At 43.9% G+C, this 14,792-nt stretch overlaps 3 protein-coding genes across 4 annotated transcripts in view; 2 read left to right on the top strand and 1 right to left on the bottom strand.

Moving 5' to 3' along the window:
- The window catches only part of LOC110520755 (collagen alpha-2(VI) chain), a 21,827-nt gene extending 14,254 nt beyond the window's left edge, over positions 1–7,573 (top strand). For both annotated transcript variants that reach the window (XM_090186522.1, XM_090186523.1), the window contains exons 21-30: positions 4,370–4,420; positions 4,556–4,591; positions 4,685–4,747; positions 5,114–5,176; positions 5,292–5,327; positions 5,427–5,472; positions 5,561–5,713; positions 5,850–6,296; positions 6,487–6,525; positions 6,767–7,573. In XM_090186522.1, coding sequence (XP_090042648.1) covers positions 4,370–4,420; positions 4,556–4,591; positions 4,685–4,747; positions 5,114–5,176; positions 5,292–5,327; positions 5,427–5,472; positions 5,561–5,713; positions 5,850–6,296; positions 6,487–6,525; positions 6,767–7,368 — 1,536 coding nt within the window. In that variant the 3' untranslated portion in view covers positions 7,369–7,573. The remainder of the gene's footprint in view (positions 1–4,369; positions 4,421–4,555; positions 4,592–4,684; positions 4,748–5,113; positions 5,177–5,291; positions 5,328–5,426; positions 5,473–5,560; positions 5,714–5,849; positions 6,297–6,486; positions 6,526–6,766) is intronic.
- Positions 7,557–9,045, bottom strand: LOC110507261 (large ribosomal subunit protein bL32m). The gene is made up of 3 exons (XM_021587149.3): positions 8,865–9,045; positions 8,389–8,567; positions 7,557–8,056 (listed from the first exon to the last, which is right to left on the bottom strand). The coding sequence occupies exons 1-3, from the start codon at positions 8,956–8,958 to the stop codon at positions 7,802–7,804; spliced, it is 528 nt and encodes a 175-aa protein (XP_021442824.2). The 5' UTR covers positions 8,959–9,045; the 3' UTR covers positions 7,557–7,801.
- LOC149984774 (proteasome subunit alpha type-2-like) lies at positions 9,035–14,792 on the top strand. Its single transcript, XM_090186559.1, has 7 exons — positions 9,035–9,138; positions 9,631–9,707; positions 10,755–10,887; positions 11,013–11,135; positions 11,920–12,001; positions 13,729–13,860; positions 14,497–14,792. The coding sequence occupies exons 1-7, from the start codon at positions 9,098–9,100 to the stop codon at positions 14,611–14,613; spliced, it is 705 nt and encodes a 234-aa protein (XP_090042685.1). The 5' UTR covers positions 9,035–9,097; the 3' UTR covers positions 14,614–14,792.

Below are 14,792 nucleotides of genomic sequence, written 5' to 3'. Positions count from 1 at the left end.
CCAGTTTAAATAAAATGTTTAAAAAAAAAGATATATACATATATATACATATACATATATATATATATATATATATACATATATATACATATATATACATATATATATACATATATATACATATACACATGTGTGTGTATATATATATATATATATATATATATATATATATATATATATATATATATATATACATTCATGCACCTGTTTGAACTCGTTACCTGTTTAAAAGACACCTGTCCACACACTCAACAGACTCCAACCTATCCACAATGGCCAAGACCAGACAGCTGTGTAAGGACATCAGGGGTAAATTGTAGATCTGCACAAGGCTGGGATGGGCTACAGGACAATAGGCAAGCAGCTTGGTGAGAAGGCAACAACTGTTGGCGCAATTATTAGAAAATGAAAGAAGTTCAAGATGACGGTCAATCACCCTCGGTCTGGGGCTCCATGCAAGATCTCACCTTGTGGGGCATCAATGATTGTGAGGGATCAGCCCAGAACTACACGGCAGGACCTGGTCAATGACCTGAAGAGAGCTGGGACCACAGTCTCAAAGAAAACCATTAGTAACACACTACGCCGTCATGGATTAAAATCCTGCAGCACACGCAAGGTCCGCCTGCTCAAGCCAGCGCATGTCCAGGCCCGTCGGAAGTTTGCCAATGACCATCTGGATGATCCAGAGGGGGAATGGGAGAAGGTCATGTGGTCTGATGAGACAAAAATAGAGCTCTTTGGTCTAAACTCCACTCGCCATGTTTGGAGGAAGAAGAAGGATGAGTACAACCCCAAGAACACCATCCCAACCGTGAAGCATGGAGGTGGAAACATCATTCTTTGGGGATGCTTTTCTGCAAAGGGGATAGGCCGACTGCAACGTATTGAGGGGAGGATGGATGGGGCCATGTATCGCAAGATCTTGGCCAACAACCTCCTACCCTCAGTAAGAGCATTGAAGATGGGTCGTGGCTGGGTCTTCCAGCATGACAATGACCCAAAACACACAGCCAGGGCAACTAAGGAGTGGCTCCGTAAGAAGCATCTCAATGTCCTGGAGTGGCCTAGCCAGTCTCCAGACCTGAACCCAATAGAAAATCTTTGGAGGGAGCTGAAAGTCCGTATTGCCCAGCGACAGCCCCGAAACCTGAAGGATCTGGAGAAGGTCTGTATGGAGGAGTGGGCCAAAATCCCTACTGCAGTGTCTGCAAACCTGGTCAATAACTACAGGAAACGTATGATCTCTGTAATTGCAAACAAATGTTTCTGAACCAAATATTAAGTTCTGCTTTTCTGATGTGTCAAATACTTACGTCATGCAATAAACTGCAAATTAATTACTTAAAAATCATACAATGTGATTTTCTGGATTTTTGTCTCTCACAGTTGAAGTGTACCTATGATAAAAATTACAGACCTCTACATGCCTTGTAAGTAGGAAAACCTGCAAAATCGGCAGTGTATCAAATACTTGTTCTCCCCACTGTATATATCTTTTAAAATGGATCTTGGCACATTGAATTCACTGCAGAGCTCTTGAAAGGATTTTACTGTAGTGGTTTTCTGATGAAATAGGTCTGAAAAGGTCCTGATTCCTAGAGTATGCCAAAGATTAAAGTTGGCATCCCTCAGGGCTTTTGGCAAATCTGGGTTGCATACAGTAGGCGAGTGAGAACATATTTGGGAGGAAATGCACAGGCATTTCTTACAGTCCCTCCATGCTAGTAGGGTGCTGTAAATCAAAGGTTTTGTCTATGTTGCCCACTTCACTAATGCTATTAATGAATATAATTGAACTTAGGGGCAATGAACCACAGGATTGGGCTTCTGAATCCACGTTGAGTTGTCTGTTTGTGATCATGCATGTTGCAGATTTGGGCAGACCAGTAGGGAGGGAAGGGCAAGACCACCCTTAGATTCAGGTTTCGATAGAGTGGAGAACTTGATCCTAGGTTTTTTATTGCCCCATATAAATTTGGTGATGCTTTGGTTGGTTGTTTTGAAAAATGAAATTGGGAGATAGCATGGGAGCATCTGAAATAAAAATATAGATTAGACGGATATAATGACATTTAGGGGGGCGGGTGGGTCTTTGGATATCGGCTATATGTTGTCTTACCTCCTTTAGTCATAACAGTAATCGCTTTCAGTCATTGGTCCATTTCTCAGTGACCAGGATTGTCCTTAAAAAAACGTTTTGTGCCTCCCGGGTGGAGCAGTGGTTAAGGGCGCTGTACTGCAGCGCCAGCTGTGCCACCAGAGACTCTGGGTTCGCGCCCAGGCTCTGTCGCAACCGGGAGGTCCGTGGGGCGACGCACAATTGTCCCAGCGTCGTCTGGGTTAGGGAGGGCTTGGCCGGTAGGGATATCCTTGACTCATCGCGCACCAGCAACTCCTGTGGTGGGCCGGGCGCAGTGCGCGCTAACCAAGGTTGCCAGGTGCACGGTGTTTCCTCCGACACATTGGTGCGGCTGGCTTCCGGGTTGGATGCGCGCTGTGTTAAGAAGCAGTGTGGCTTGGTTGGGTTGTGTATCGGAGGACGCATGACTTTCAACCTTCGTCTCTCCCGAGCCCGTACGGGAGTTGTTGCGATGAGACCAGAGACCAGCTACTAACAATTGGACACCACGAAATTGGGGAGAAAAAGGGGTAAAAAAAACAAACAAAAACATTTTGTCTCTTCGGGAGTTTTGAAGTGTCGCAGGGCTCCTTGGTGAAGAAGCCTGAGGTCGTTTGGGTATTTGAATCCCCTAAAGATGCTTTCTTCACCTCGTCAAACTCTCGGCGTATTCCAGCTGACAGGTCCTGGTGTAAAGTGAGTTTGGCGTTTCCCACTGTAATGGTGTTGATTTTCGCCGCCTGTAGGACTCGTTCCTTGTCGGTGAATCTCAGGAAACGTATGGTGATTGGGCGCGGTGGTTGTCTGGCTGCTGGTGGGGGCCTCAGTGCTCGGTGAGCTCTCTCGAGTTCTATGGGAGTTCTATGGGCCTGTCGGTGGACAGGTGGAGCCACTCAGGAAGTTTGTCTTGCAGGTAGCGGATCAGTGGCATGTTTCCCCTCTTCTTTTTCGCCCAGATTTAATAGAACACAATTATTCCTTCGCCCCCTGCTTTCCAGGTCCCCTGTTCTCTTCCAGATGCCAGACACGTTGATGATTCTTGTTGTTGATGTCAGGCAAAGCATTTTCCAGGGTTGTCACCTTGCCCCCTATCGCACTGAATTGAGAGTTAATGGCATCTAATTTGATGTTGAGTTCTGTACGTTGGGATCTCAGCTCAGAAAGGATGTCTTTGACAGAGTGCGAGGTTGGCATTTGTTGGGCCTCGGGGGGGGGGGGGGGGGGGGGGGGATCCTCTTGCTAATGGCGCTAGCTGTTTCTTGGAGGCTTTTTCCGCGGACAATGCTCAAGTCCGGGTAAAAATGGCACCTGTAATGTAGCCGCCATGACTTTCTGACTAAAGCTAAAGGAGTTTTAACTTGAAGTGGAGGTAAGATTAAGAATGGTAAACTACTTGTGTGTAGCTCTTAGTTCATGCGGCCATCTTGTTTAAGGGTGTTACGAATCCCTTTGGTCCGGCAGTCTGGGGGGGATGGTAACTAGACCCGTAACATACCTCATGCAAAGTGTAATAGTGACAAAGTAACAGTACGAACAAAAAAACCCACAGACAACTTAATTACACTGTGTTGTTAATAAGACACGAGGGGGTGTGGTATAGGGCTTATGTACCACTCCTAAGTGCTGTTCTTAGGCACGACGCAACGCAGAGGTATATTGGCCATATACCACAAACCCCCGAGGTGCCTTATTGCTATTAGAAACTGGTTACCAACGTAATTAGAGCAGTAAATATAAATGTTTTGTCATACCTGTGATATACGCCTGATATACCACGGCTGTCAGCCAATCAGCATTCATGGCTCGATTCACCCAGTTTATAAAACTGCTTATAGCACACATTTGTGATATCTAAATTCTAACAACATATTTATTTTGGAAAAATAAAGAACAAATTGCAGTTATTTCAATGTTTTGTTCACATGCAGTCAAAATGACACTCGACACGTTGCAACAGGCCTATAATAACACATACCTGAATCTGACAATGGAAGGTATTTACGTTGAGGTTATGTTGGAAACTGTACAGAGTACTGAGTAGGGCCCCCCTAAACATTTACTACGAGGGGAAATGATTCTTTGTTGACATTCCCTGGTCACGTTATTTTCTTAGAATGAGAAAGTGGTCTTACAGTGTTTTTTTGTAGTACACCTTCACAAGAACGGTAGCTGAGGCAAAAATAAAGTTCTAGAAAATGCGAGCTAAACAGTGCTAAAAAATGCTGTTTGTCTTTTTTTAATTGGTAGGGAGATCGAGGAAGTGATGGATACAACTACCCAGGACCCAGAGGGAACCAGGTTTGAACTGCAGCCGACAGCTAACTGAATAACAAAATACCATTTCAATGTGTTTTGGTAATTGAATTGGATTGGTAATCCTGTTTTAATTAGTGCGATTGACAAACATGCTAACTCAACCTTACTATCTCTTAGGGAGGGAGAGGAGACCCTGGTTTACCTGGACTGCAGGTAATCATATGTACCTGTTCTTAGCCGTCCGTATTTAAAATCTGAAAATGTTCGACCCCTCTATTTCACTACCATGTCTATATTTTTTCACAGGGCACCAGAGGTTATAATGGAGAGAAAGGAGCCCAGGGAACTACAGGAACAAAAGGATTGGCAGTACGTATAGCAGGGTAGCCTAGTGGTTAGAGTGTAGGGACGGCAGGCCGCCTAGTGGTTAGAGTGTAGGGACGGCAGGTAGCCTAGTGGTTAGAGCGTTGGACTAGTAACGAAAGGTTGCAAGTTCATATCCCCGAGCTGACAAGGTACAAATCTGTCGTTCTGCCCCTGAACAGGCAGTTAACCCACTAGGCCATTCCTAGGCCATCATTGAAAATAAGAATTTGTTCTTAACTGACTTGCCTAGTTAAATAAAGGTCAAATAAAAAAATATCATAAACAGAGATATTATATTAATAAATGCACTCGTTTATTTAAATCAATGTATTTATTTCTATTAAAAAAAACGTGTGTATTGTTTTACAGGGGGAGCCAGGGCAAGAGGGTGTTCCTGGGGACAGAGGAGTGAGGGGGTCACCTGGACCACTGGTGAGTCGTATTCCTATATACACATACCAAGGTACATTTAGTTCTCATTTGTGATTCATTTCATCCACTAAGAGTCTGTCATTGGTCATTAAATGTTTCTATTGATGGTGTCTAGGGAGTACCCGGTACTCGTGGGGCCTCTGGTCTATCGGTAAGTAACTGACTTTATTTGTTCATCCTGATTGACAGATATCTTTCATATCCCTTTACTCTCTCTGAGAGAATGCTGATGAATATTCTCAACTTTCAGGAGTGTGAAATCATGGGATTTGTCAGAGAAACATGTGGCTGCTGTGGTAATGGTTTATCTTAATGACAACCGATTTTCCTTGTAATAATAATAAAAAATGCCCAAGTCTTATTGTTAACTGTCTCTCTGTGCAGATTGTGAAAAGGTTTGCCCTCCTCTGGACCTGGTGTTTGTGATTGACAGCTCTGAAAGTATTGGAAAAACCAACTTCAGCCTGGCTAAAAACTTTGTCATCAGTGTAGCAAACAGGCTTGGGGAGATGGCCAAAAACATATCTGACGTCTCAGGTAAACTTCATGATACCGTGTTACTACTACAACCACTGTTTGAATGGAAAAACAATAGATCACCAATATTTAAAATATATATATTTTAAACATGTAATCAATTTTATTCCCTGAACTACTTCTAAACCCCCAAAAGGGTCTCGTCTGGGTGTGGTTCAGTACAGTCACCAAGGGGCGGTTCAGGCCATCAGGATGGACGATAGGGGCATCACCTCTGTGACCTCCTTCAACACAAAGGTCAAAGCCATGGAGTGGATCGCTGGAGGAACCTGGACTGCCTCTGCCCTGAAGTACACATACGACCATCTGATAGTTCCAGGTCGCAGGGGGAGGACCAAGGTGGTGGCCATAGTTATCACAGACGGTCGCTACGATCCTAAAGACCTGGATAATCTTGGAGCCCTGTGTAACGGAGTGGACGTGTATGCCATCGCCATCGGTGACATGTTTGACTCTGGGGCAGAGAGGCAGAATCTGGAGATGATTGCCTGTAATATGGGCGACCGGGTGAAGACCCTGAGTGTCTACGCTGAACTTACTGCTGAGGAATTCTTAGAGGAAATAGAACAAATCCTCTGCCCAGGCAAGTCTATGTCAGCATCCCAAATGGCACCCTATTCCCTATACAGTGCACTACTTTTGCCCAGAGCTCTATATAGGGAATAGGGTGCCATTGGGATGCACACTACATTTTATCAACAGTTCAAGGATTTTATTTTGTGAAAATTACCAACCCTGACTAATGAACTACATTCACTTCTCTTCTTCTCTAGAACCAGAGATGATCTGTCCAGACCTGAAGTGTGCCTCGGGTGAAAAGACTATTTATTTTTTATTGATGTTTTTACATCTAATAATGGGACTGAGTTTTTTGGTATTATTTTATACTGCACTAATGAAAATCACTGACCTTGAATATTTGTTCAGTTGGAAATGATATATTAATGTCTTTCCAATATATTCTGCATATGTAAATTACAGACAACTACAGATGTACTAAGAGTTTATGAATCAACAGTCTGTATAACATTGACTTTTCTATTATTGTCAAAGATTTGAGTTTGGCTCCACTGATCCAGCGCCCCGTAGACATCCTCTTCTTCATTGACGGTTCTGAGAGAACAGGGGGCAGAAACTTCATCAGCATCCTGCGCTTCATCGGGAGACTCTCCCAATCGATCCCTCTCTCCAAGGAGGTCTCTTTAGGAGCTCGCTTCGCCGTGCTGCAGTTTGGAGGGGAGCAGGACCCAGAGGTTCTTCTGGACTTCTCCAACAACCACAGAAAGATTAGCTCCCTGGTCTCTAATGCAGTCTACCGAGACTTATCCTCCACTCTGGGCAGCGCTATTCTCTACGCAACTGAGAACCTTGTCAGTAACCCTGGAGGTCGGTTCAGAGGGGTACGTCCAGACGCAGAGCTCACCTTTGTGTTCATTACAAACGGAGTGACCTCAGACAAGAACTTTGCTGAGGGTATTAGAGCCATGAGAAGGGCCAACGCAGTGGGTGTTGTTATCACAGTGGGATCAGATATTGACAGGGAGCGGTTGCTGCAACTCACTCTTAGGGACAAAGCTCTTATCTTTAACCTGATGAGTTTCAATGACTTGGCCCTCCCTGGGGTTGTTAAACACATGGCTCATTGCCTTGGTTAAACCAGGTTTGAAATATATTCAGGGCCCCATTTGATTTAACACAGGGAGTGTAGGCTAACTGAAAGACCTAGAACTGATTTCATATGTCCTTTTATGTCTCTTTTCTATAATTCGTTTTTATTAGACTACATTTAAAAAAAAAAAGATGTGTTACTAATCTAATTGATTTGTGACCCCAATAAAGCCTATTTTTTTTTCAAATAAAGATTTATTCTCATTAATAACAAAGGTATAGCATGTTCCTACCAAAATGTAGAGGATGTACAATATGTGACATTGTAGCCATGTTCCAATAACAAGACAAAGAAAATGAACCACATTTGAAGGTTCAACAACAAAAATGTTGCTGTTGATTTTTTTAAATCAATGCATTTACTTCAATACAGAAACTGGGATATTAGCAACCTAATTACTGGCGTGACTAAATGCTACCTCAATAGATACTGAACCAGGAGGGTCGTTTTCTGTTTCTCTCCACTATCCTCTTGTCTTTGTCGGACTCCCATGGACTCTCGCTGTCATACAGGACCAGGGTCTCCTGCGCTGGTGTGTTGAGAGGCCTGCCCTCCATGGCTTTAATCTGACCTCGGATCAGCGCTGTCTCCTTCCTGATCTTCTCATAACAGAACCCACACAGAATATGCTTCTGCTTCAGGTGGCCACACTCCACGCACGGCTCAATGTTGGTCTGACAAAGAGGGGGAGAGAGAGAAAGGGGGGATAGGGAGGGGGAGAACGAGGGAGAGAGAGAGATGAGGGGAGAGAGAGAGAAAGGGGGGATAGGGAGGGGGAGAACGAGGGAGAGAGAGAGATGAGGGGAGAGAGAGAGAAAGGGGGGATAGGGAGGAGGAGAACGAGGGAGAGAGAGCACAAAACATCAGAAAAATCTATTGCCTTTTCAATTGTGTTTATTGCAATATTTATTACATAAAATATGCTACATACAACTGGACATCAGAGGACAATAATTACAGGTGAAATGTTACCCAGTGAAATGATACAAGTAATCAAAGTTAATACCTTAACTTTGAGCATAAAGCTTGGGTCTCGTCTTCTGGTCCTGTTGATTTCTATTGTGCGTCTCTTTTTGGGTGCTGCCATCCAGAACACATTGTCCAGGAAGCTGGGCTCCGAGGTCACCTCTTGCTCATCGTGGGGATGTGGGAGGATGCTGGGCCCATGGACAGCTAGAGCTGGGGCTGATTAGAAACAAAACACAGAGACACAATCACATATCAACAATCTATGCAATTGACAGAAACGATGTATGTATGTCACCACTCAGTATACATCTAGTAGTCTACTCATAGATTGAAGCACGTATAGAATCGTACATCATCATAGTTCTTACTGTCCAACACAAAGTCATAGATTATGCAGGGTAACATAGCTACCATGGCAGTTTTAAAGCTAGCTTACTAGTTAGTTCGAGTGTTAGCCAGCCAGCTAGCTACAAATAAACACAAGGCAGAATGTTGTGTAAAGCTCAAACTCACCAAACTGTATGTCAAGTCCTGTAGCCTGTATAATTCTGCATTCCAGCTGTAACAACGAACGTCTCAAAAAACACACGAAACCAGACGAATTCATAATGTTATAGGTTTGAGTAGCGCCTTCACACTCATGTCACAGCTCACGGTCATTGAATCACATACGTCATTGAACTGCGACAACCGAAGAACCAATTGCATCTTGTCATATAACGCGTTATCACCAGTACTGAGCAAATATGGGAGAAAGGGGGTACAGTTTCTCACTCACCACATTCAGGTAACTTTTACAAATTACTGTAGTAGCAACAGTTTTGTTAGTTTGGTTATTGCAGGAAGACATTGAAAGGAAGAAGAATCGAGATCGAGCGAGTTGTTTAGAAACCAGACTGTTGCTTCGCGGTGGTTTGATGCTTTGTCATTCTGTTGCTCTGGCTAGCTAATGTTAGGCTAGTAGTAGGAAGTGTGTTCTTTTTCAAGATCTTCAAACAGGCAATTTTTATTTCCAACACATTTAGTCTCTTCATACCATTTGCTCTCTTTCAGTAATTAAGTGATTAGCTGAGTTGCGATATTTTCAAAAAGGCATCTGGCTTTGCTGTTGCAAGTTTACATTCACTTTCAGTTTGTTGATTGCTGAGTGAGACTGAGTCACTCACTAGCTAACGTTACACCAATAAATCTAAACTCTAAAAGCACTGATCAGACCAAGACGAAATTATTTGTCATGACGTCATTAATGAAAAGTTTAAACAATTTCCCTCCCACACAGCCCATCTGGTAAACTGGTCCAGATTGAGTATGCCCTGTCAGCAGTAGCAGCAGGAGCCCCCTCAGTGGGAATCAAAGGTAAAGAAGACTTAAAATGATCAATATGACTGCGTTCACACGGGCAGACAAATTCTGATCATTTTTCACAAATTTCACTTAAGAGCTAATCTGATGAGAGAGAGAAATCAGAAGTTGCTGCCTGTTTAAACGCAGCCCATGTATGTATACAGTGGAGCAACCAGCAGGTAATGGCTTTTTGTATGCAGGCATCTTGTATATATGTGTCCATGGTACCAAACTCTTTTAAAGAGCAACTGCCCCTAAAAAACAACTTCTAATTTAGAAGACAGCCTATGTGCCATCGATATGAGTCAGTAACATTTATTCTAATGTCAAAATTGACTACAAAGTGTAAATAGGATACTTTTGGTCATAAAGTCAGTTTTGTCCAAAACAGATTTTTCTACCGGAGTATGCCACAACGTAAATGAAGGTTGGGTTTATTTCAACCCGGTCCACAGCTGGCAGCAAACAAGTTCTCATCCATTTGGAGTGTAGCTGCATGCGACCCCGATCGTAATGCCTGTGGTAAATGTGGTTTGACTTTGGATATCCCTAAATATTGAAAACATTGAATGAGAAATAAAAAGTGTGCAACGTGAAAATATTGCCTAATTTACATTGTTATTTATTGACGGTTCCATACTAGGCCCAGAGATGGGCTATCCAAAGTCAAACCAATTTTGCCACGGTAGCACACCAGCCGGCTAAAGCAAATCGGCAATATAATTTGGCTAGCTCTTCCCACCTGCGAACACACGAGACCCCTATATCAAACCACACCTGAAACCAACTCACATTTGAGTTCAGTCATGGCTGCTGAGATTTTTAAGGCTACGTTTAGATTTTTTTTTTACTGATTGGTCTTTCGAACACTCAGATCAGCTCTGAAAAAGATCTGATGTGATTGGTCAAAAAAACAACTAGTGGAAAAAAAAATCAGTATTGAGCTACCTGTCGAAACAGCCTTAATGAACCAAATCTAAAACAAGGCCAAATCAAGAAGTTTAGCCGCATTACAGAAGACAGTCCAGATTTTGATGGTTTCTTTCTCCCCGTTTAAAGCCTCAAATGGAGTCGTTTTGGCAACCGAGAAGAAACAGAAGTCTATACTGTACGATGAGACTAGTGTTCACAAAGTCGAGATGATAACCAAACATATTGGCATGGTCTACAGTGGAATGGGTCCAGACTACAGGTACATCCTGGTGTGTGTGTGTGTGTGTGTGTGTGAGGGAGACTGCCTTTCCTTGAGTTTCTAAATCTTGGGTTTACAACAGGGACAAGAATATCTTAGAAATGTATATCTTTGTTACTCTGCAGGGTGCTGTTGAGGAGAGCGAGGAAACTGGCCCAGCAGTACTTCCTGGTCTACCAGGAGCCAATCCCCACAGCCCAGCTTGTCCAGCGGGTAGCCTCTGTCATGCAGGAGTACACACAGTCTGGGTCAGTTCTGTTCTGTTTTGTGGGTTTCCTCAAGTTTGATCAGGCTGGCCGACTGAGTGTGCAGGCTTTTGATCCAACCTTGCTGAAACACCACTGATTCAGCTTATCAAGGTCCTGATGACCAGCTGATTGGTAAAACCAGGTGTGTTAGGATTTTCCTTCAGCCCTAAAGCCCTTGCCCCCAGTATAGAACAAGGTGTGTTAGAGCAGGGCTGAAGGAAAAGCCTAAAGCTCTTACACCCAGTATAGAACCAGGTGTGTTAGAGCAGGGCTGGCTGAAAGCCTAAAGCCCTTACACCCAGTATAGAACCAGGTGTGTTAGAGCAGGGCTGGCTGAAGGAAAAGCCTAAAGCCCTTACACCCAGTATAGAACCAGGTGTGTTAGAGCAGGGCTGGCTGAAGGAAAAGCCTAAAGCCCTTACACCCAGTATAGAACCAGGTGTGTTAGAGCAGGGCTGGCTGAAGGAAAAGCCTAAAGCCCTTACACCCAGTATAGAACCAGGTGTGTTAGAGCAGGGCTGAAGGAAAAGCCTAAAGCCCTTACACCCAGTATAGAACCAGGTGTGTTAGAACAGGGCTGAAGGAAAAGCCTAAAGCCCTTACACCCTGTATAGAACCAGGGAGGTGTTAGAGCAGGGCTGGCTGAAGGAAAAGCCTAAAGCCCGGACACCCAGTATCTTTCCACGAGGGTTGGCCACTGCTGAATTACAATATCCATGTGTGTTGGTAAAGTAGTTGTTTTCACCTGAATTTCTAGAGAGTAACATCCTGTGTTTTTTTTCAGTGGAGTGCGACCCTTTGGTGTGTCACTGTTGATAGCTGGATGGGATGATGATCACCCTTACCTCTTCCAGTCAGATCCCTCTGTAAGTATCCATGGTAGTATAAACACACTATCGTTGAATTGCTTCACTCCTAGGCCGAGTCTAGACAGTTCATGGAGCTTTTGTGTTCTGATCATGGAGTTCTAATCATGGAACTCCGAACTCGTCATGCGTCTAAACCTACATTTTAAATGTGTCCCGATTCCCTTTTCCTGCGCTATATTCAGATGCCAGAATGCATAAGGCAAACGGTGGAACAGGCTACATCTGGTAACAACACAGCAAGTTGACGGCAGTAGCAAACTACTGTAGCTAACTAGCCAGCTAACCTCTGTAACTAGTCAGCAAGCTAGCTAGCAAAGCTAAATCTGGTAACAACACAGCAAGTTGACGGCAGTAGCAAACTACTGTAGCTAACTAGCCAGCTAACCTCTGTAACTAGTCAGCAAGCTAGCTAGCAAAGCTAAATCTGGTAACAACACAGCAAGTTGACGGCAGTAGCAAACTACTGTAGCTAACTAGCCAGCTAACCTCTGTAACTAGCCAGCAAGCTAGCTAGCAAAGCTAAAGGGATTGCAAATAGGCATAACAAAAAATAGTTTTACCAATTAAAAAAAAGAAAAATCCACCTTTATTTAACCAGGTAGGCCAGTTGAGAACACCTTTATTTAACCAGGTAGGCCAGTTGAGAACAAGTTCTCATTTACAACTGTGACCTGGCCAATATAAAGCTAAGAAGAGCGACAAAAACAACAACACAGAGTTACACATAAACAAAACGTACAGTCAATAACACAGGTAGCCTGATTTAAATAAGCTAGCTGGCTAGCATTTATGAAGCCAGCAAACACATTCCACACTAGGAACATATTTCCTTCAACTTTTTTATGAAAAAAGGCGCCTCTCGCTCCCAAAACACATGACAGTGGGCGACGGTAGCCTGATTGTGTCCAGACTGAGGAGAAATCCGTACAAAATGTGTCCCTGACCACCACCAGGGAAGTGGTCGGACAGATCTGAACACAATCCGACCACAACCAGTCTTTTCAATGCAATCTTCGTATTCTGATGGCCGAAGTAGCATGTAAGTGTCAAGTGTATACGGCCCAAGTGTCTTCTCTACTGTTACATGTGCATATGTTACGGACGTTGCTTGCTTAGCGAGTACCCCCCCCCCCCCCCCCAATTCGGCTCGAACTCGGGACCTCTGCTTTGCTAACACACGTGGCCGCCCTCCTTGACAACGTTTCAACGGTTTGAGCCACCCAAAAGTATACCAATCGGATGGCTCCATCCGTGACATTACAAGCTAGCTGTGGAGTGAGCTTACTTCTTAACTCCGTGTTGCCCAGCAACAGTCCCAAAACATCACTGCTCTAGAGGAGATCTGCATGGAGGAATGGGCCAAAATACCAGCAACAGTGTGTGAAAACCTTGTGAAGACTTACAGAAAACGTTTGACCTCTGTCATTGCCAACAAAGGGTATATAACAGAGTATTGAGATCAACTTTTGTTATTGACCAAATACTTATTTTCCACCATAATTTGCAAATAAATTCATTAAAAATCCTACAATGTGATTTTTCTGGATATTTTTTTCTCATTTTGTCTGTCATAGTTGAAGTGTACCTATGATGAAAATTACAGGCCTCTCTCATCTTTTTAAGTGGGAGAACTTGCACAATTGGTGGCTGACTAAATACTTTTTTGCCCCCACTCTACATAGTTTTTTCCGGTACTAACTATATGATTATTTTGATGTACACAGGGTGCATACTTTGCATGGAAAGCCACAGCGATGGGAAAGAACTACGTCAATGGGAAAACATTCCTAGAAAAGAGATATAACGTGGATCTGGAGCTGGAAGACGCAATCCACACAGCAATCTTAACCTTGAAGGTAACTCCTCTCACCTGCAGCTTTAGTACTCTTCCCTCTCAGAAGTGTTTAAGAAACACAGTAGAGGCCTCCCGGGTGGCGCAGTGGTTAAGGGCGCTGTACTGCAGTGCCAGCTATGCTATCAGAGACTCTGGGTTCGCGCCCAGGCTCTGTCGTAACCGGCCGCGACCGGGAGGTCCATGGGGCGACGCACAATTGGCCTAGCGTCGTCCGGGTTAGGGAGGGCTTGGTCGGTAGGGATGTCCTTGTCTCATCGCGCACCAGCGACTCCTGTGGCGGGCCGGGCGCAGTGCGCGCTAACCAAGGTTGCCAGGTGCACGGTGTTTCCTCCGACACATTGGTGCGGCTGGCTTCCGGGTTGGATGCTCGCTGTGTTAAGAAGCAGTGCGGCTAGGTTGGGTTGTGTATCGGAGGACGTGTGACTTTCAACCTTCGTCTCTCCCGAGCCCGTACGGGAGTTGTAGCGATGAGACAAGACAGCAACAACTACTACAACAATTGGACACCGCGAAATTGGTGAGAAAAAGGGCAAAAAAAAACATATGTGATACTGCGTTTTAGGTTAAACCTGGAATAGTTTGAAAACTTTATGAAATCCATGCATTTTACTGTTCTGTTTACTGTGTGTTTTTAAAGGAAAGTTTTGAGGGTCAGATGACAGAAGATAACATTGAGGTGGGAATCTGCAACGAGGCAGGTTTCAGAAGACTCACCACAGCAGAGGTCAAGGACTACCTGGCAGCCATTGCATAAAATGCCCCCTCCATGGGGGTCTGTTGGCATGGACTCATTCAGATCAACTGTTTACTTTTTTACAAACCACATACCAATACAGTTTTTTGAAGTTTAGCAGATTTCAACAATTTGTCTTTTTTTCCCTCCGGTTATACCTAGTCACATACTACTAATAAAATACGATTTATGTAATAATA

Source organism: Oncorhynchus mykiss, chromosome 2, assembly GCF_057628025.1.
Source record: "Oncorhynchus mykiss isolate SJ-2025 chromosome 2, ASM5762802v1, whole genome shotgun sequence".
In the NCBI taxonomy this organism is placed as follows: Eukaryota; Metazoa; Chordata; class Actinopteri; order Salmoniformes; family Salmonidae; genus Oncorhynchus; species Oncorhynchus mykiss.
The sequence above is the reverse complement of the archived record's forward strand: the minus strand, read 5'-3'. Positions and strand labels throughout refer to the sequence as shown.